Raw genomic sequence first — 21,887 nt, 5'->3', positions numbered from 1 at the left:
CATGAGCTCAGGAAGTAGGGCCTGGTGCATGACGAGGGGATGAGTGAGGTCCTTCCTTGGGCAGAGGGTGGACTGTCCTCGGAGAGACAATGGGAAGAGATGCTGGCAACATGGGGGGGAGGGTTCATAATCAAGGGGGGGAAATAACTACAGAGTGAATGAACTTGAGCCACAGTCACTGGGATGGAAAGGAAAGGGTGAAATAGCAGTAGACAAGCAAAAGAATTTCCAAAAAGCAGAACTCAGCAAAAGACCAGATGTGCAGGACTCGGGCAGTGATGAATCTTCCAGAGGAAGCCTGCCATGAACTTGGCCAGAGGGCTGAGGGGCTGGTCACGGGGGAGAGAAGGTAAACACATTTTTCTCCACTGGCTTCAAAGCCCTTCATCTGCCTCCTCCAGACACCTTCTTTTTTCCTCCTCGGTTCTCCCACAAAGGGGACCTGGGGTACCCAGAGGCCCCAGCACCAACAGAACCAGAGCCAAACCTATAGGTAATTATGTGCTGAGGTATTCATTCAGAAGACACTGTGAGCAGAGTTAACAGAGGAATGGGCCCGTCTGGGGAGAAGCACCGGAGAGGGCCGGCATCTCTAGGGAAGTGGCGAGAACAGCTTGGGCTACTCGGTGTCATAGCACATTGGCTGAACGGTGTGGAAGCAACGACAGGAGGGGATGAGAGAGACTCAAATCGTTCTCAAGTCATAGATTATCAAAGCATGGGACAAGTCTTGGGTTCCAGTCCACAATTTTCCTAATGACTCACAAAGTCAAGAAAAAAATACTACAAAGAAAAGTGTTCAGGACAAGTGAGAAAAGGCAGACTCAAGTCTACTTCTCAGCTAAACAAGATGAGCCTTCTCATGGCGTGACTTTTGCGGGCGTCAGTCTACAAGAGGGCGTTTATGATGATCAAATTGGCTTGGAGGCCTGGACAAATCTCAGTTTTCACTTTAAAAGATAAACTTTATCAGGAGTTTAAGAAGAAGAACAACTACCACCACTTGTTAGCCAAAGATTTATTACAGTAGATAATATTTACTTCCTGGCTAACTAATTAGTAAATTAGTGATTGCTAACTAAGGATCAAGGCACTATACCAAGCCCTTGAAATGCACTATCTTGCCCTAGCCAGTTTGGCTCAGTGGATAGAGCGTTGGCCTGCAGACTGAAGGGTCCCAGGTTCAATTCTGGCCAAGGGCATGTACCTTGGTTGCGGGCACATCCCCAGTACGGGGTGTGCAGGAGGTGGCTGATCGATGTTTCTCTCTCATCGATGTTTCTAACTCTCTACCCCTCTCCCTTCCTCTCTGTAAAAAATCAATAAAATATATTTTTAAAAAATGTACTATCTTGTAAATATTTACAACAATGCTATAAAGGAGCTGGTGGCATCAACTCCAGTTTATCCATTAGGAATAAAAGCAAGACCTAGAGATGTCATGTCATCTGCCCAAGGTGACAAAGTACTTGAGTGACAGAGCGGAAGTCAGAGCTGAGACATTTCATTTCTGGAGCCCCATTCTAAGCCAGGGGTCAGAAAACATTTCCTACAAAGGACCAGATAGCAAATACTTTTGACCTTGTGGGCAATATGGTCTCTGTCACAACTACTAGACTCTGCCACTGAAGTACAAAAGCAGCCGTAGTCAAAAGCAGGACATAAACATTGGGCATACCTGTGTCCCAACACAACTTTATTCACAGACACTGAAATTAGAATTTCATACCATTTTCATGTGTGGGGGAATATAATTCCTCTTTTAATTTTCCCCCAGCCATTCAAAAAAGTAAAAAACATTCCTAGCTCGTGGGCTGTAAGGAGACAGAAGGTGGGCTGAATCTTTTCCCATGGGCTATCATTTGCAGATCCCGACCTACACCATGAGGCTCTCTTGCCCTCGGACTCGCATCCTTAGAAGGCCCGGAGACATGTTAGCATGAAACCTGTCAGGGGGCGTCTGCACGGGCCACACAACTCGGAAACACAATTGTGAGAAAAGACTGGAGATGACTCTTCAAGTTACTCCTCTCAAAGGACACCGCCTCATCCCAGTTTACAAGTTGAAATACCTCTTTCTTCCTTTTGGTCCACTGCCTTGCTCCTTTCTGTTGAAATAAACCTTGATTCAGGTCAGTCTGAAACCAGGGCAGATTCTCGGTAAAACAGCAATGCCCTTCCCGCACATGGTTTTCTGCAAACAGGAGTCCACTGCGCCCTTCTTACCTGCAGGGTTTGGCTGAAGCGCTTTAGCGGTGTAGCCTTCACGGGCGGGATGAGGTTTGCTAGTGATGTGACTCTGGAAAGGGGTTTGACCCGTTTATTACTTGGCTCCTGTAGATCAAAGCAAAAAAAAGAAGGAAGAAATGAAAATGTCGTCAATTATGAAGAAAACATAACTCCACCACAAGTCCTCCCCACGCATGAGCTGCACACGGATCTGTGAAATGCAAACAGTGCCCAGTCTCACTCCAGCTGCGCGGAGGTGACCTGGCTTAGGCGCCCGAAGGGGCAGTGGCAGCCAGATGTCAACAGAAGCAGCCTCTGAGCGCACAGCTCATGGGCCCAGATCTGCTCCCTGCCCCCACTCCCAATATCTGCCAGTTTTTAACTCAGGAAGATCATCCTTCCCAAACCCTCCTGAGAGAAATGCTGCCTCAGATTCCCCATCCAATGACCTTGTCAGGCGGCTGCCTTTGATACTTCTGGCTTTTTCTTTTGAAAAACCTTTCTTTCACCTTGCCTAAAGCCACTCTCCACATTTCTTTATGCAATGGATTTTCTAAAGCACAAGGAATCTTTTAGTTAATTAAATTTTAAAAAAACTTAAAGAAGTTCTTCTATTCCTGGGCTCTTAAAAAAGCATACTTGCATCTTCAGTATATTTGAAATGTACACATTAATACTTACAAAGAATAATCAGACAGCAGAAGAAAAGGCACAAAGAGAAAACCCTGCCATGGGCACCGGTTTCTATATTATATACAACCGTAAGCTTTGAAAATCACCTCCATCACCTCCACATAAAACACTGTCAAAACTGCACGTTACCCCCAACCAAGCTGATGGGGGAGAGGGAGCCAACCGTTCCAGTGACTTTGCAGACAAGAATTACAGAAATCAAACAGCAGACTGAAAGACAGAGATGACAGACAAAACATCCTGCAAGGACAAAGAGAACAGTTACCCTTGTCTTCCTAAGCTCCATCTGACCTGCGGTGGACGCTGGACAGCACATGAACACACCAGGTTTTAACGGAAAAGGCCAAGCGTGACAAGCGTGGTGGCGAACCTCAATCATTTCCACAGGGAGTCTCAAGATGCTCATCTTTCTTTTTCAGCCATCGCTTTCTCTCAGAGTTCTGAGGGGTAAGCCAGAACTTCCGCTTCTCCAGGACGTCCCTGAACATAGTAGGTGCTTGGGAAAATCTCGTCTGGATTTGGAATTCTGCCAAATGTCATTTTATGCCCTTGCCAGCCTCGGAAACCAGAAGCCTTCTTTGACACAGACCCAACTTTTCTGGCATTTAAATACAAAAATAAGAACAATTCTACAATGTGGCCAGGAGTGATGTCACAGTTTCTCAAAGCAGTAAAGCACTTTTCCAAGATAGAGAATGAATCCAGGCTGCTGGCTACCTCTCCAGCTTCTCGGCTTGCTGAGCTGAGCAGACAGCGGGAAACTCTCCCAACACCGGGAAAGCTCAGTTCCAAAATGCAAAAGATAAATCTCTCAGTGAAAGAGACCTCGCATTCTAATTCCTGGAGTGGCTGAGAGAAAGATCCAATAGCCCTCTGCTTCCAGGTGACAGTGCCCTTTAGGATGCTCTCCGTCCAAGTCCTGGCTCCTGAGCATGTCCTCAGAGGAGGCTTTTAAAAATATGCTTTACGTAAGAGCTGCATCACTGGCATAATGAAAACACACACACACACACACACACACACACACACACACACACACACACACACTCTTGAGCACCCCCTGAATTCCTCTAGGTGGGTGCTGCCTTAGGCTGGCAATGCCAGCATAGTGATATTACCACCTTTGGTGGCATGAACTGCACTGCAGCAAGTGAGGTGAGAGATTTCCTGGGGTGGGGGCCAGGGCTTGGTCTCCAGTAATCCTGCACCCACCTCAGAACCTGGGCCTCTGTTTCTTTAATGGCTAAAGCGGCTGGGTCACAGAGTCTATGTCAGGATGGGGAGACGGAAGGGCCAATTGAGTTCTCTCGCTTTAAAAGGGGGCAGGGAGCACCGCACGCTCGGCGGGGTAGGAGAAGACTCAGCTCTGTTCCACTGCTGTGTCATCTTTTCTACGGTTCTGCTGACTTCGCTGTCCTTTTACCTGACCCAGTTGGATGGGCGTTTTCTGTGCAGCTACAGAACGTACGCATGATGCAAACGGATGCAAACGCCAGCTCCGCTGCAGGCTGTGCAGTGCTGCTAATGAGACTGCAATGAAAGCTCCCTTCCTAAGGCACTGACCGCGTGGAAGTAAACATCGGGCTGCTCTCTGCCGGTCTCATTCCCGAGTAACAAACAACTGAACCAGAAACTACGTTTGCGTGACTTAGTGCTGCGATCCAGCAAAGCAGGCAGGTGTGATTTTAAAACCAGAACATTTACAGGCTACTGGGTCTATGGAGGAGGTTTTAAGCATGACCCCACATGAGTAAAATATGAATTATGGTGTGCTCTTGGAGGGCTTCAGTGAGAACAGGCGATTAAAAAAAAATCTTGGCCTAATTTGATTTTTCTTTTCCATTTACTCAGTATGTCTCTAGCTACCTTTAACTGCTGTCTAAAAAGAGCCCTCAGGGAAAATGTTTCCAGAGTCTAGTTAAATAGCTCTACTCAGAACTAGCAAATGCACTACCAGGGTTGCTTCCGGGCTTTACAGAGAGATGACAGAATACGACTTGCAGAGGCTTCCGAGTCCAACAATTCGAAGGCCAGACCAAGCTGGGTAGGGTCAATGCTAAACCTAGGAGCAAGGTGTCCTGTTTCAAACGCAGACACCGCCCTCACCATGCAACTTCAAGACAGAGCAGAAGGGAGCACACTAAATAAGTTTAAAAGAGAAGAAAAGTAAAAGGCATTGCATGTTTTGTGTAGGCAGCACTTTCTGAATAACAACATAGTTCTGTTGCATCTTTTCCAGCCTTATAGCTTTTTGTTTTTCTTGTCTTACTGCACTGGCTAGGACCACCTATATATTGTTGATTACAAGGTGACCTAGTGTGTACACTAGTCTAATTCCTGAATCAGAAGTGATTATTATGAAGCTTTCATCCTTAAGTATTATGTTTCTTGAGAGCATGGACAAGACACCCCTTTTCAAGTAGCGAAAGTCCCTTCATGCTAAGTTTGCTGTGAATTGTTATCATGAATCCATATTAACTTTTATCAAATGTTTTTTCTTTTTTCAGAGGACAAGGAAGGGGGAAAAAATAAAGGGAAAAAAGAAGAGAGGGTAGGAGGAAGGGGAGAATGAAGAAAGGCATGAAGGTCATATTTTTTTCATCAATCAGGGCATGTGCCCTGACAGAGAATCGAACCAGCAACCTTTCAGTGCATAGGATGATGCCCAACCAACTGAGCCACACTGGCCAGGACTAGCACAATTTTTTTATTCCTTCAAAAATAATTCCATTCTAATAGGCATGACATAAGGAAACCCCCACTCATTCTCCCTGCACCTCATCGTTGCAGTCTGAGTGGGGCTGGGAGCCACACCATAGTTGTGGCTGCCCCACGACTACCTTCACTGGGCCATAAACACAGCCCAGAGGGCCCAGGAGCACAGCCACAGGTGCGGGATTTAGACTGTTCTTCTGCAAGGCAGCACTGCTCCTGGCTGCTCTGCATCTGGCCAGGAGCAAGGGAGAGGAGAATCAAGTGTGCCAGCAGCAGATGCTTTTGCCCATGAGTTGCTGGAGTCATAAAAACATGCCTTTCCGGTGCTTGGAAATACCAGGGAAGGGTTATGGAGAGCTCCATCTGTGTAACAGGAGGTGTGCAGTTCCCAGGGGTCACATTTCACCCACCCAGTAACCCTCTAGGATGCTTTCATCACCTTCATGCTAAAAAGGAAGTTCCAACCTCAGAGTAATTGAGGAGCTCTAGCATTATTAAATAAGAACGAGCTAACAACAGAGTGATATGCCCTTCTCGGTGCATCACATCGGGGTGCATTGTCACTATATGCTATTACTGCTGATGTTAACTTTGACCTGTTGGATAAAGTGGTGTAATGGGTTGAACTATGTCCCTCCCAAAAGATGTGCTGAAGTTCTACCCCCCCCCCCGAACCTATGAATATAACCTTATATGGAAATAGGATCTTTGCTGAGGTAATCAAGTTAGGATGGAGCCACACTAGATTACAGTGGGACTTAAATCCAATCACTGGTGTCCTTAAAAGAAAGGAAATTTAGACAGAGACACACAGGAAGAACGCCAGGCGATGACAACGAGAGCAGCTAGAGTGATTTATCTACAACACACAGAACACCGAAGACTCACAGCCAACACCAGGAGCTATGAAGGCAAAAAAGGATTCTCCCACGGGTTTCAGAGGGATCATGGCTGTGCTGAGACCTTAACTCTGGACTTCTAGTCCCCAGAGCCATGAAAAATAAATTTCTGTATTCGAAGCCACCAGCATGTGGTACTCGGTTAGAGCAGCCCTGGGAAAGGAATACAGGTGTGTCTGTCGGATTTCTCGATTGTAAAGTTACTAGCACAGTAGCCCCCCCACCGCCCTCGGGGAAAATGTTCCAAGACTCCCAGTGGGTGCCTGAAATGGACTGTACTGAACTATATATACGATGTGTTTTTCCTAAACATACATATCTATGATAAAGTTTTATGTTTTTATCATCTTAACTAAGCACTTAGCATGCACTGTGGCCATAACTTTTGCAGTTTGAACAAAACTAGCACAATGTTCTTTTTCCTTCTTTACAATTTCACAGAAGATTTGTTCTTACTGCAGAGTTTAGCAACCTCAGCATATAAGTTTTTTTCTTTCCTTACATAGAGAAATTTCACCTTTTCACTTAAAGGACGCACTTGATGGCTTCTCTTTGGCATATCTGAATTGCCACTATCACTACTCTTGTGTTTGGGCCATTAGTAAGTAAAGTATGGGTGACTTGAACACAAGCACTGCGGTACCCTGAGAGGTGATCTGATAACTGAGATGCTACTAACTGGCCAATGGGCAGGGAGCATAAACAGCATGAATCTGTTGGACAAAGGGATGATTCATGTCCTGAGCAGCCTAGCACGAGATCTCATTACACCACCCAGAACAGTGTGCAATTTAAAACTTATGAACTGTTTGTTTCTGGAATTTTCCATTTAATATTTTGGAGTGTGGTAGACAGCAGGTAACTGAAATTGCACCGTGGATAAGGGAGAACTGCTGCCCTTCCTTTGTAGTGAATACATATACTGGAAGAGATACTTTGTGACTATGTGCATCCTTTTAAATCCAATTCTGCCAGTGTTTACCCAGCACCTGCGAAGTGGGCTTCCCTAACGGGTGCACTAGGAAGAGCATCTCCCAGTGAACAGGGGGAGCCAGAGGTTGATCCAGGCAGAGTGCCCAGGAGAGTCAGTGTTGACTGCAGCGGGCAGGGAGTGGGGCATGTGGGCATCAGGCAGGGCATCCCCAGTGGCTGCAGGGCAGAGAGGCAGCAATGAGGAGGCCTGAGCAGAGCAGTGGGGCTGCAGAAACAGGAAGGGGAGCTTCTCTGGAGCCTGAAAGTGACTCTTCACCTTATATCAATTGATTTATTTATTTAGAAAATAGGAAAAAAACAATAAAGAAATAATGGTTTCTAACTCCAAAATTTCCATAAAAAATATTTTTTTCTGTTCTCTTTCCTCTGGCATCTGTTCCCAGAAATTGAAAAGAAAAAAATGAGTCCCAAATCTAATGGAAACCTGGCTTCACTGATTAGGCCAAAGCCATTTCAGAATTATCGACTTCTAACCCATAAAGTGAGCATAAGATCTTCAAATCCAGACCTATAATTTTCCCCAAGAGATGCTTATCAGTGATTCCAACAAAGGACTACATGCGCTGTGGGCGTTGATAAACCACCCGGAACAGCTCCCAAGGGAGCCTGATACCTTTGTCTTGGCTCCCCTCAAAGACGGAGGCCACTCCCCTCTGTTTATTTTCTCCAGGAGTCAGGCTGCCTTGCTCCAGCACCCAGGGGAGATCTGATTTCCTCTTTGATAATATGGCCCAACTCTCTCCCTACCGGACCCTTTAAGGAAAACATCCCAATTTCCTTCCTTCTTTAAAAGAAAAAAAAAACAAGTGCTGGTTTTTTGTTTTGTTTTTTTTTTGGGGGGGGGGTATCTTTATTTGCTAATGGGAAATAAGGAGAGCCTGGCTAAATAACATCTCAGAACATGCTGAGTTAGTTCAGTCCCATGGCCATGTTGCTGCAGACAGGGTGTTGGATTGCTGTGTTTAAGATCTGATAATTTCTCTAGCCACCTGCCTCCCGCCCCGCGCCCCCCCCCCCCCCCCCCCCCCCGCCCGTGGAAATGCTGAAAAGCATATGATGGAGGTGTTACAAGATGGTCTGGGAAAATCCACAAGATCAAACCATCAACCCCCAGGGCCACACCACTGAACACATCAAGGTTGGAGAAATTACACTTATTCCTGCATAGTGAGTTTGTCTTTGCCTGGGACAGTCAGTCAGCACTAAAGAGTCCGGTCAGCATCTCCAGCATCTGGTCAAGGTCAGTCTATCTGGTGGTCATTTTTAGGGCAGCTTTGGTTAAGGGAGAGGCATTGGGGGGATATATGACTGAGTTCAGACAATGCTGGCATGAACCTCTGAAAGCCTGCTCAGTCCCTGCCCAAACACAGCCTCCCATATAGTGCAAGGAAGAAAATGAGGGTTGAAAGAAATTGTACTTCATGACAGTTTCTGTGGTCATCCTGGCATCATTTCCTCCAGGCCTTCCCTGTTTCCTGCAAGTCCAAAACATGCTAGAAAAACAGTATAGCTCTCTAATGTTTGTATAAACCGAATGACAAAATGAAGGAAAGGTGGGGTGTGGAATGAGCTAGATGGATTTCATCCAGTACACATACCCTAGAGAAACACTTAATGTTACTACAAACTTTCAGAGAGCATGCCATTTTGTTTCTGAGGGAAGACCTCAAGCACATTATTATCTTTATTCTGCTCATTATCATTGAATTTTTTTTTCTCCTACATTGGAAAAGTAACCTATCCTACTTGTCTTCCACAGGGAAATTCATTTTTGCTGAATGATGGTTTGTAGGCTGAAAAAAAAAAAAAGAAAAAAGAAAAGAACCTTGGGAAATAATTCAGTAAAAGGTAGGACTCTGAGCCCTAGCCAGTTTGGCTCAGTGGATACTGCATCGGCCTGAGGACTGAAGGGTCCTGGGATTGATTCTGATCAAGGGCCTGTACCTCAGTTGCAGGCTCCTCTCTGGCCAGGGCCCTGATCATGGCTTGTGCAGGAGGCAATTAATTGATGTGTTTCTCTCACATCAATTTTTCTCTCTGACTTTCCCTCTCTCTTCCACTCTCTCTAAAAATCAATGGAAAAATACCCTCGGTGAGAATTAAAAAAAAAAAAAAAAAAGGTAGGACTCTGAGAGCTGCAGCAGGCAGCAGCAGCCTAGCTTATGGAGTGTAATCTCTTAGCAGTGCCAGTAAAATAAAACAGAACCACTGTTTCAGACACTGTATTTTTGGCTAAGGTTTCACTCCTCAATTACTTTCAAAGTTATTCATTTCAGTCAACATTATAAGGGTAAGTCAACATTTGTCCTGGCAACATGCCCAAAGTTGTTATTTTATTAGTCTGCTACTGGTTAAATTGGCCCAAGATTAAACACATCCAATAAATAGCCCTAAAATATTGGAGTTTAGTAGAAAACCACATTCAAGTTCTCTTGCACAGGATGTTACTATTACTTAACCTTGGGCAGAAGGAGACATGCATACCCACACCCCAATAAGTTCCTTTTAGCAAATGCCAGCCCACTGCCTGAAACTCATCTTGGTCATGCCCAGACGTGGCACTACAGACCTTCGGAGAAAGAGGAAGCGGAATATTTAGCCCTCTCTGCGGTCCCTGGCTCACATCTGCCTCTGAAAGGCAAGCATAGCTCTTCCTCTGTTGAGGCAGCAGGGCCAGCTGATCAGAGCTGTAAGCACTTCAACAGTTTGACCTTCTGAAAAGTGAGGGCTGCCAGCAGCGTCTGGGTATCCAGGAAGGCCAGCCTTGGGCCCAGAAGATGTGTTCTCATGAACAGATTGAGGCTATGCATTTGGGGCAAGAATGCCACAGGAGGGATGTGACCACGATGCCACAACCATCCCCAGGTCTGGAAAATGGGGCCACAGCTGCGCACCCCTGGGGGGAGGATGCCAACAAGGGCCCTGGAGGTGGCAGTGGTGGCCTAATCACCGCCACAGGGCCCAGAGGAAGGCCCTGCGGGTTTCACAGGGTTTCGCAGGGTTTCGCCAGGGTTTCGCAGTCGGTCATTTCCTATTGACTTCTTGGAAACCCTGAGGTGGGATATCAATGCTGTACTTGTTTATCTCTGTAAAAGGGCTTCCCTTTTGGGCTGGAATGGAGGGGGGGGGGAGGGTGAGGGAACAATGCCACTGGGCATTCCCCCCCTGCTCAGGGTTCGGGAACTATTGTGTACAGACACTTAGCAATACTCCTGAAGAAAACACCTCCGTAGCAAGTGACAAAGTTCTTATCACTGTGGCTCAGAGAATGTTGATTCTCTGCACAGGACCTAAGGGTAAAATAGGAGACAACCTTTCTGAGCACAATACCCTATGGTCTCCACACCCTGACTTTGGGCCAAAAAATGTAACCTCCAAGGGCGCTGTCTCCCCAGTGAAGTGGGGGTGACTCTCCTATTCCCTCACAGTGTTGCTGGGGAGCTGACAAGAGATCATACCTGCCACGTGTCTGGAACAAACCTGCCCCATAAGTGGCCCAGCCTTCCCTCCTGCCTGGATTTCTGCTCTGGATTTCCCCTGGCCTCCCAGGGACAACGCTGGAGCCCCAAGTCACCTGCCACCATCTCACCAAACACATGCTCTGACCCCCGAGGCCCTGCAGCTGGGAGACCAGTATTTTGATTTCACATTCCTGCCTTCCCTTTCTTCCTGCACCTTTACTGTCTGTTTAGCCAAGGTCTGGCTAGATAGAGCAAAACGGGGGGTGGTTTGGCAGGATCCAAGGCTATGTCCTGAGGAGAGAAAAACTTTAGCCTTGAAATCATCCCAAAATCAGAACCTGAGTGGGGGAGGGAAACCCAAGTAGGTGGGGCTTGAGGCAGTCTGCTTCCACCCCTCCCACTGCACCCCACATTGCTGTATTACAGGCTAGAAAAACTGGTCTCCGATCTTGCCTGTTCCCAGTACTATCAGGGATTAGGCAGTGATAGGAACTCACTGATACTGACTGACTCAATGATATGCATTCAACCCCTGCAGATGTTCAAGGCGGAAGGTTTCCTCCAAATAACATGTTACCTTTGGCTTCCAGAAAGGACGACACAGATCCACTGACATGTTCTCTATCTCTCATCCACCTGTCATTCCTCGAAGCTCAGCATTCTCTTAACTTCCCAGAAGAGGGGGGAAAAAGTACAGAGATGACAAAGGATGCCTAGATCTTAATCTCAATGTCCCAAAGGAAGAACAGCCTGTTCCAGCGGAATCTGGTACAATCAAACACATCTCAGGCAAGCAACGCTGACAGCCAGGTCTGCCATCGGACTGAGGACTCGGCTGGGACAGGGATCCCACATTCAGCTGCTGGGTAAAACCTACAGGGACATCTGACCAAGGACCCCGGGTCTGCAGTAGAACATGGACTCGCATCGCATGTTCACCAGACAGCTTCTGTTTCTGAGAACAATGACTTTGAGCAAACAAGCCTTGAAGAGATGAAACACAAAATACACTTGCCGTGCTCCCTGGTCGCACCTGGCCTTCTCTCCTAGCACACCGCATTCCTCAGATCATTAGTCCACGCACATCCTCAGCGGCACGCGCCTGCACTTAGGACCCAGAACACAGCATCTGGGTGTTTTAGAACAGCCTGCTCTCAGCTGAGAACAGAATACACCGAAACCTGATTATTCAAAATGGAAAAAGCTACCAGTCACACAGCACAAGTGACTGATTGAATTGGGAATAAAATAAAAAATTTTAACTTTCCTGTGTGTGGCTTTCAGCTAGTATCTTACCACTCACTGACCTATCAACGGGAAGCAGAAAGAATAACGTGCAAGGCGTGCTGTTCAGGAAATTGAACATTCAGAACACAACATTAACTTTATTTGAGAGATAGTAGTTTGCATTCTGTACCACATTTTTAATCACAGGAATTAAAAAATGCCCACGAACAATGGATTTTTCCAAAGGCTCATAAAAAACACTGGCTCTCAGTGCTATACATTTGCAACCTTGAAACACAGTGATTATGTGTTATTTCTAACTCTCAGCAATTAATATGCAGCCGGATGTATCATTATCTACAGTCTATTAAAATTCAGAAGCCTGTGAATTTGAAAAAGAGTGAATCACACACCAACGACAAAGGAGGCAGAAGCCTCAGAGAGCCAGCTCTAGTCCCCAGTCACTGGCGGCTCATTTCAATTACAAAGACACAAGAGGGAAGATGAATAGACAATGGCAGTTGACTCAAAAGAAAAGAAGTAAATACAAACCTGTCATTTGACTGTTACGTTTTTTTTTGTGTGTGTGTGAAAAATGTTGGTTAAGCCATTGGAGAGTCGGTGCTAAGGGGTGCCAATAAAAGTTTCCAGAAGAAACAAAGGCAGTTTTGTGGTAAAAGAAAAAAGTTATTTATTCCTGCCTAAAGTACCCCTGTGGCAGAAAGGGGCAAAGTTCCCAGGAGTTTTCCAGCGCAGGCCATCCATAGGGGAAACTACAGGGGTCTAACGAGGCAACAATTTCCCTGGACAAGGTTCCCCAAGGGCCCCCAGGGGTGGAGGGAAGGCTCATTTACCTGGCAGGCACTTCCTCCTTCTGCTCCGCAATTTAGGAGTCAGGCTCTGGGCTGCTCCTGAATTTGCAAAGCAGCAGTAGGGTGCAAGGGGGCTGCCTGAGCCTGCAAAGCCTCCTGAACTACTAAATTACATGCTGCCAGGGCCCCTACCTACTCAGACTCTAGCAATTCTCTTGAAACAGAGAAATCGTCCCACCTGACCCAGCTGTGATTCTTCTGACTGCCTGACAAGTAGAGAAGGATGTGCTATGTAGACAATGGGGACCCCTGGGTGTGAAGAAGGAGGCACCAAGAGCCATGGAGTTACCCCATGCCGGGGGCTGGAACATTAGCAGGAACATGCACACATAAATAGGAAAACACACACACACACACACACACACACTCACACACACACACTCACTCACTCATCTATTTGGTATAGCAACCCCCATCATTCCATTTTATAGAAGTGGAGGCAGGTGTTCAGAGAAGTGGAGTGACTTGCCCCAAGTCATACCCAGCAATTAATTGGCAGAGTTGAAATTCAAAGTCAAATCTACCTGAGTTGAAAGCCCTCCCCGCCACCCCCACACTGGCTTCCCAGGATATACAACCTCCTTTTCTAACATAAATAATGTAATAGCAATAACACTGAGGATGACTTCATGCCAAGCTGTGCCAAAGTGCTGTCAGTGCCTGATTTCCTTGACTTCTCTTAAGTTAGTATTATTAATAGACCCATTTCACAAAGCAGGAAACCGAGGCTCAGTGGGGTTAAGAACCTTGCCTAAGGTCATACAGCCAGTAGTGTGAGTGGCAGAGCCAGGAGCGAGTCCCAAGGCTTTTTTACTCAGCAAGGACTTGGCTTTTAACCACAATGCTGCTCATTTCCTAAGCTAGGTGGGAACCCTGAAGGAAACCAAGACTGCAGAGGCAGAAGGACGGTGGAGACTGAGGCAGGGGGTAAAAAAGTAGAAGCTGTTCTTCCAACATTCGAGCCCTGTCACTCTCACTCTGGAATCCATAGCCCCTCTTGTCTCCTCCCCCAGCATCTTCCAGTGGCCAATAGTCAATGTTCATGCGCCCCCAGCAGTCAATGTCCTCCCTTAAAGGCACACCTGGGAAGTGGTGGTGGGTTACCATCCAGCATCGCAGATTCATTGGATGGCTACCTCCCAGTACTGCCCTCCTCCCAGTCTGCCAAACACCCCAGTGAGATTGCCTGCTTCCCTACACCCCTTCTGCTGACTGACAATTACTGCCTGTATGTTAGGATTGTAAATGAGTTGGTCAAACTGAAGTAGAAGTTTCTTACATGCCTTTCTCTTCTTTTTTTAAACCCAGGAGGAAAAATGCTAGCTGGAGTCTAGTCTCAGTAAATACTTACTGACAATCCAAGAGCATCAGGGCTCATTTTTAGTTGTCTAATTCTTCTCCAACTCACATCCATCACGCTATGGAGTTTCCCCACATTTCTATCACAGGATCCACTTGTAATTAAAGTGCCCTGCTAATGAACAGGGCACCCTCACCTTCCCTGGGTCTGTGTCCTGCCCAGTGGTTAAGATTTCCTGATGAAGCCTGTCAGCTGGGAGCTGGCCTTGAGGACAGATGACATGCTCCTCATTTCCTGTGACCAGGGTGCCTCTACCCAGAGCCCAAACCCCACCTGCTGTGTGAAAGTCTTTATGGAAACAGTTGAAAACCACACTAGATATTTTTCATCCTACCTGGCAGGAATGAACGTGAAGCGTACCAGTGAGCTTGGAACAGCTTTTGTGTTGTTGTTGTTTTTTTTGAAACAGTGCCCAGTGCCAATGCGAATCCCTGGGAAACTGGGTGGGTGTTTCCTAAAAGGAAAGTGACCTCCCAGCAGGCCACTGACAGGGCTGGCCATCCGAGCTTCCACTGGAGGAATATCTATGCAAAACAGAGGCTGCTGCAGCCGCCAGTGAGCTGTGGGCCCTTGATCTGTGGCGCCCTCTGCATGCCCACTTCATCTCCAGGATTCCCTGGGAAGTTCTCATTTTACAGATGAGGAAAGTGAGGCTTAGAGGATGAGTCACTGGTCCAAGGCCATTCAAACACAGCTCAGTCTGACCCTCAAACCCAAGTTCCTAACCACTTCACTCGATGGCTGCCCCACATGAAAACGCAATCTTGCTCAATCCTTCCCTCAGGGTGAAGGGCAAAAGAAGACGGGTTAAATGAGTTCAGCTGGAACTATGGAAACTAACTTTGAAGCTTAAAAAAAAAAAAGAGATTTTTGTTTTTAGAACAGAAATCCAGTTTAATTTATTTTTTAATTGGTCAACATTTAGTCAAGAATAGTTACCTACAATACATTAAGACCAGTGTTTTTTTTTTAAGGCCAGTTTTTATCAGTTTAAAAATCAAATCTTCAGTATTTAAAATCTGGGTCCCATGCTCAAAGTCCAAATTTCAAGTTTACCCTATAAGTGGCTGTGCCCAAATTTGAGAACTTACTGTGGCAGAATTCTGATTCTAGAATGGCCTCAGAACACCCCTAAGCACTGTTTCTAAACGGTTGATACCATCATGACAATTTTTTTTTTTTGTAAAATGTGCATATCACCTGAGCTATTGTGTAGTTAATATTTTCTTAAGTAACTCATATCTTACTTAAGCAAACTTGTAAAAACAAACAATATCACTGCCTTACAGGGAAAACCACTATCACTTGCCATAATTAGAAACTAACTTTAAAAAATGAGTCCTATTGTTAAATTCTTGTTAGATACCCCTGCCCGAGAATGCAGAGCCGGAAGCCTGCACTTCCTTAAAAGTGAAAATTAGCAAGGGATAAAAATTGTTAAGGATACACTAGCAGCAGGTATACTAGCTGCAAACTGAGACTTTCTCCTGGACACAATCAGAGGGATTGGTAGAGAACTGAAAAGAGAAAGTGATTCAAAATTATTTTATGTTTTGCCTTGGCCTATGTGGCTCAGTTGGTTGGAGTATCGTCCGGTACACCGAAAGGTCACAGGTTCCATTCCCCGTCAGGGCACATATCTAGGTTGTAGTCTGATCCCCAGTTGAGGTGCGTGTGAGAGGCAACTGATTGATGTTTCTCACGTTGAGGTTTCTCTCTCTAAAATAAATTTTTTTTTTAATATATTTTATTGATTTTTTACAGAGAGGAAGGGAGAGGGATAGAGAGTTAGAAACATCAATGAGAGAGAAACATCGATCAACTGCCTCTTGCACACCTCCCACTGGGGATGTGCCCGCAACCAAGGTACATGCCCTTGACCGGAATTGAACCTGGGACCTTTCAGTCCACAGGCCGACGCTCTATCCACTGAGCCAAACTGGCTAGGGCTAAAATAAATTTTTTTAAAAAACATATCCTTGGGTGAGGATAAAAAATATATATTTTGTGTCTTGCCTCTGTATTACCTTGTCCTGTGTCACCTGAGCTATGCACAAGAGGTATGAAACTCACCTTCTGAGAAATAATGATCTAACCTAGCCCGCTCATTCCAGAAACAAAGGCTCTGAGGTTTCAAGAAGCTGAGTCTACTTGTGCCCTGTCCCCAACTAGTAGGGAAACTCTTGTACGAACCAACTGAGAAATAAATGCTGGTAAAGAAACTCAGATGAGTCATTAAGAGTCCTCCAAAGTGAGTTCCCATCATTCCATGTTGAGCCAGAACAAAGCTCTCTCTCCTAGACTCTTAAAGCCTGGACATAAGACATTCAGAGACTAATAAGAGAAAACCAGGGTTCTTTAATGATATTTCTCCTTCAAAACTCGCCAATAAGACACCATCAAACAGCTGAGGCAGAAGGAGGTTACTGCTAGCCTCATGTCTGTGGTTGACACTTAAGCTACCATCAATTTTTCCTCTTTGAACAATCTATTTCCTTCTCAGCAGTTTCAGCCCCCTCCTGCAAGACCACACCCAGAAGCACCCAAGGCAATCACCAGCCAGCAAGGAGGATGGCTGACAGAGGTGTGTGAAAATGAGACAAGACTGTCAAAACCTAGCAGGATATTGATGAGCCACTCACACCCCTCCCCCACATGTGTGAAGTGAAAAATAAGAATAGTCTTCACCAGTGACCTTTAATTATCCTATTTGCTTGGGGTTGTTCTTGACATGCCTGTGTCAAGTGGGGATTATGAAATGTTAGCATTTCAATATAAGATAACACACTTGAGCAGGGAGTTTACACTGGCCTTGTGTCAGGGCCAAAAAGCACACAGAAGGATGCCTTATCACTTAGCCTCCTTGGCCATGGGCCCAACTCCATCTCTTTCCAACCACTAGCTGGTTCCTTATCCCCTTCGCTGGCTTCTTCCTCAATGGGAGGTACCTGCTAAACATTTAACTTTATTTTTTCAAGATCCTGACATTGGATCTCAGTTTTATTTTAGCCAGGTTGCCAACTTCTAGTGATGTCTACAGAAACAGTACCCTCAGGGAAATGCTCTATTTCTCCTTAGCATTTAAGGGTCACCTCTGATGCAAACTAGACCTGCAGAGCTCAGTAAGACAGTATTTTAAGGGATGTCATCTTCATGGATAGAAGTTTGGTTCTAGCCAAGCCAGCGTGGCTCAGTGGTTGAGCATCAACCTATGAACCAGGAGGTCACAGTTCGATTCCCGGTCAGGGCACATGCCCAGGTTGTGGGCTTGGGCGTGCAGGAGGCAGATTAATGATTCTCTCATCATTGATGTTTCTATCTCTCTCCCTCTCCCTTCCTCTCCAAAATCAATAAAAGTATATTTTAAAAAAAGAAAGAAAGAAGTTTGGGTTTATCCATTCTCTGTGGGCTTTTTGTTGACTCTAACAGGGATTTCACATCAAATATGAAAACCTTGCACTTGGGTCTGCTGGAGTACACGCCAAGGGAAAGGCCCACCGGTCCACTGGCCCCAAGGCAAGGTCGCTGCATGCTGTGTTCCAGCCAAGTTTATAGGGTTCACTTTGAACACCCCCAAAACAGTGTTGTTTACAACTGACCTCACTCAGGAACATGCCTGGCTTAAGCCAACATTGTGTTATGCCAAGAGGTCAAGGCTAGGCAAGGAGAGACCAACATTTTGGCCCTGCCTCCTAATCGCTCTGAATCTGTTTCTTCTGTTGATAACAGAGGACAGTCCTTGCCTCACTCAGCTCCCTCAGCTGGTGCAAGGTTCAAAGGGGATAATGCTATTTGAATACTGGGTGGCATTTCTGTGAATGAGAACTTAGCGAGCACGATGAGAAAGGGAGGTGCTCTGTCTGGAACATCCTTCCCCCCACTTCTCTACATCCCATGTTCATGCATATATGTTCAGATTGGTTACATCATGTATATAATTATGCTCAACCTTTTTCCTCTTAATTTTTTCCAGGAACACTAGGGTAGATCTGTTTGCTAGTGTGTAATGGCTCAAATGATGTCCCTGACTCTTGTGCCAGAGGCCACGGTACATGGAACCATTCCTTCATTATAGGTCAGAGAGGTTATTGGCTTTTCTGACTCATATAAATAAGTTCGAGAGGGTGCTGGCCTGGAATCAGACAACTGGACTTGGAGAGCTTTAGCTCTGCCATTCCTAGCTGTGATCCAGGGGAAATCATTGAATCCCTTTGCCTCTTAGTAGCCTCATCTTTAAAATGAAGAGAGCCCAGCTGGTGTGGCTCAGTGGTTGAGCATCGACCTATGAACCAGAAGGTCATGGCACATGCCCGGGTTGTGGGCTCTATCTCCAGTGTGGGGTGTACAGGAGGCAGCCGATCACTGATTCTCTCTTATCATTGATGTTTCTACCTAGTTCTCCCTCTCCCTTCCTCTCTGAAATCAATAAAAATATTACATATATATATATATATATATATATATATATATGAAGATATACTCAAGTGAGGCAAAGAATATAAAAGTGCTTTGAAACTTATAGAATGCACAAACATAAAATGTGAGCATTATTGCAAATGATATCATTATGAACAACTCTGGACAAACAGCTCTCCCTCCCCAGAACTGGGACACAGGGCCCAAAGATTTTTTTGTCTTTTAACGTGCACTGACAAGTTCCCTCATTCCACTAGTCTGTTATTTCCCTGCAAAATCCCCAGCATTGGGTTTTATCGTGTCTTTCAAATATCTGTGACATCAATTAAGTATGAAATAGCACCTTATTATTTTTTGCCTCTTTTATTTCTATAATGTCTATTAGGGTGAATATTTTAAATAATGTTACTTTGATAGATCCTGTGTGCGAATTGCACATTTGTCATTGGTCATCTTGGAGTGTTCTTTTACATCTGTATAAATTATTTATATGTCAAAGATATTAACTTTTAGTCTGTCATCTCTATTTCAAAAATCTATTGCAATGTATTAGTCTACTTCCCTTGTCTAAGGAAGCACATTAAGTATGAAAGAAACCTTGTGTTGGTACAGCATCATACAGTGCTTTGGGCTGATCAATACTCAAGATTTCCAGGCACACTGGGGATGCCCAGTAGAAACAAGCAAGCAAGAAAAATAAGTTGGACAGCATGTTCTATTTGGAAGTGTTAGAGGAACTGGGAGTCTAGCCAAGAGAAGATGAGCACCTGAGAGGTTGGGGAGAAGGGTGGGGGTGGGGGGAGGAGAAAAGTTTTCAAATATTTAAGGGGATAACCCACGAGAAAGTATTACCCATGAGAAAGTAATATTCAGCTCCAGAAGGCATCACTACAACTAAGAAAGAAGTTTCTCATGATCCACACTGAACAAAGACAGAATGTACAGCCTTAAATGTAATGAGCTCCCTGTCCCTGCAGGTGTTTAGCAGGCTGAATGGATCACCGAGGGGATACAAACTGGGCTCCATATTCTCAACAGGCCTTTCCCACTCTGAGGTTCTCTAATGAAATGACCCTGGGTCATTTCCTGGAGGCTAGTTTTGTTTGCTTGTTTCATAAATCCCCGGGGGGGAAAATGCTTGTTTTGTTACTCCTTTCCTCCTCATCTTAGAGCCCCGAGAGAAAAAAAGTTCAGTGAGTTTACCATAAGGTTTCTGGTTCAGCTTCAATAAACTGACCTTTAGTAATAACTGAGCTGCCTTCTCGCAAAAAGACACAATGGCCCAAACACAGGAGGTCCAGGCACAAGTGTTTCTCGACTTAAAAAGACCCACTCCTATTCCAGCCAGCCAAAGGTCCAGAAGCCTTTCTTTTTTTATATATATATTTTATTGATTTTTTTACAGAGAGGAAGGGAGAGAGATAGAGAGTCAGACACATCGATGAGAGAGAAACATCGATCAGCCGCCTCCTGCACATCCCCCGCTGGGGACGCGCCCGTAACCCAGGTACATGCCCCTGACCGGAATCGAACCCGGGACCCTTCAGTCCGCAGGCCAACGCTCTATCCACTGAGCCAAACCGGTTTCGGCTAGAAGCCTTTCTTGATTAATTTATGACACTGCCTCTTCTGAGCTAATAACTGGTGTCAATTCATACAAAACGAAAGGTATTAAAAGCCACCGCCCTTCACTCCAATGGTCCATCAGCCAACACAAGAATAAATGGCAATGCAATCGCAGCCATGGCCTCCTTTTGTGTGACCTGAACCTGTTACCAGCGCTGACAAATTATGGAAGGCAAATGCATGCATACATCACAAATGAAGTCGCCTTTCAGATATACACCCGATGCCATTAATAACAATTACATGTGCACAGGGATTTGCGAAATTAGGATATGATCAGTAATTTATTTTCATTCAGTTGTTATGAAAACAGTGGCTCTGGTCCAGGATCTTACAGGCACTCGCAGAGTGTCTTGAGAAAATGACACAATTTGCAAATATCCATATGGCAGTCGGGGCCTTCCTGCTATCAGTTTACTTAGAAGGCTGGTGGTTAATGTGGACTAGCAAAGTGACTAATTGCAGAACTAACTGTGTCACCTCCGCAGAGCTGAGCCTGCAGAATTCTGCCAAAGACCAGCTCCCTGCTGAGAAACACAAACGAAAATTATGGAAACCTATCCCCTGCCTGCCTCCCCCCCTCCCCCGCCCCCGCCCCAGCCCGCCTCCCTCCAAAGAGAGGTTTGCAAATCCCACTTCTGTGGGTCCTAGTCTGAAGTATTGACTACTGGGGAGGTCTCCCATCCAGACACTCAGGAAAAAAATGGGCCTCTGACCATGAGAGGGTTCATTCTTCATGTGTTATGCGGTGAGGAGACCAGTGATTTAGTCATTTAGAGGCAACGTGCTGTGATTGGGAAAGTAAGGACTTCAAGGTCAGACTAGGGTGGGAGTATTGGCTCCTCCACCTACTAGCTCAGCCACCCTGGAAAGGCCAATTACCCAGCTCTGATCCTAAAGTTCTTCTACAAAAAGGGGCAATTATACAAACCCCAGAGAGTGAGGATGTTTAGAAGACTACAGGAAGATCCCTACTGCACTGCTGTGCTCAAAACAGCATCAGGAAATTAAGATGGTGATCATGTTTCTTAAGATTGTTTTAGGAATCCTTTTGAGATGCAGAGGTGTTGATGATGATATTTATTGAGCAACTACTATGTGTCAAGCACTGTGCTAAGCACTGTACAGGAATCATCTCATTGACCCTCGTTATGGTCCTAGGAAGGTAGAACTATTGCATCCCCATTTTCACTAAGGAAACAGGGGCCTAGAGAGGCACAGTAACTTGTCCAAGGCCACACCATTAGCAGGTGGCATTGGGACCCAGGCAGTCTTATTCCAGAGTGGATGCCTTGACCTCAAATGTACATGTCTAACGTCACCATATTTTCCTCTAATAAACCTACTCCTAATTCATGTGCATCCTGGAGGCCCAAGACCCCCAAGATATTTTCCA

At 45.6% G+C, this 21,887-nt stretch overlaps 1 protein-coding gene across 11 annotated transcripts in view; it reads right to left on the bottom strand.

The window, feature by feature from the left end:
• ARHGEF3 (Rho guanine nucleotide exchange factor 3) overlaps window positions 1-21,887 on the bottom strand; it is a 288,364-nt gene that overhangs the window by 37,625 nt on the left and 228,852 nt on the right. For 4 of the 11 annotated variants that reach the window (XM_059663245.1, XM_059663254.1, XM_059663244.1 and 1 more), the window contains 2 exons: window positions 2,227-2,334; window positions 2,073-2,108 (listed from right to left, as the gene is read on the bottom strand). The exons of 1 other annotated variant lie outside the window; for it this stretch is intronic. In XM_059663245.1, the coding sequence (XP_059519228.1) occupies window positions 2,073-2,108; window positions 2,227-2,334 (144 nt within the window). Of the gene's footprint in view, window positions 1-2,072; window positions 2,109-2,226; window positions 2,335-3,187; window positions 3,317-21,887 lie in introns of those variants that run through there. 6 more of the 11 variants (XM_059663247.1, XM_059663246.1, XM_059663250.1 and 3 more) reach the window with 4 other exon arrangements.

The sequence above is a fragment of the Myotis daubentonii genome, chromosome 14 (genome assembly GCF_963259705.1).
Source record: "Myotis daubentonii chromosome 14, mMyoDau2.1, whole genome shotgun sequence".
Lineage (NCBI taxonomy): Eukaryota > Metazoa > Chordata > Mammalia > Chiroptera > Vespertilionidae > Myotis > Myotis daubentonii.
Note: the sequence above shows the minus strand (reverse complement) of the source record. Positions and strands in the feature narration are given on the sequence as shown.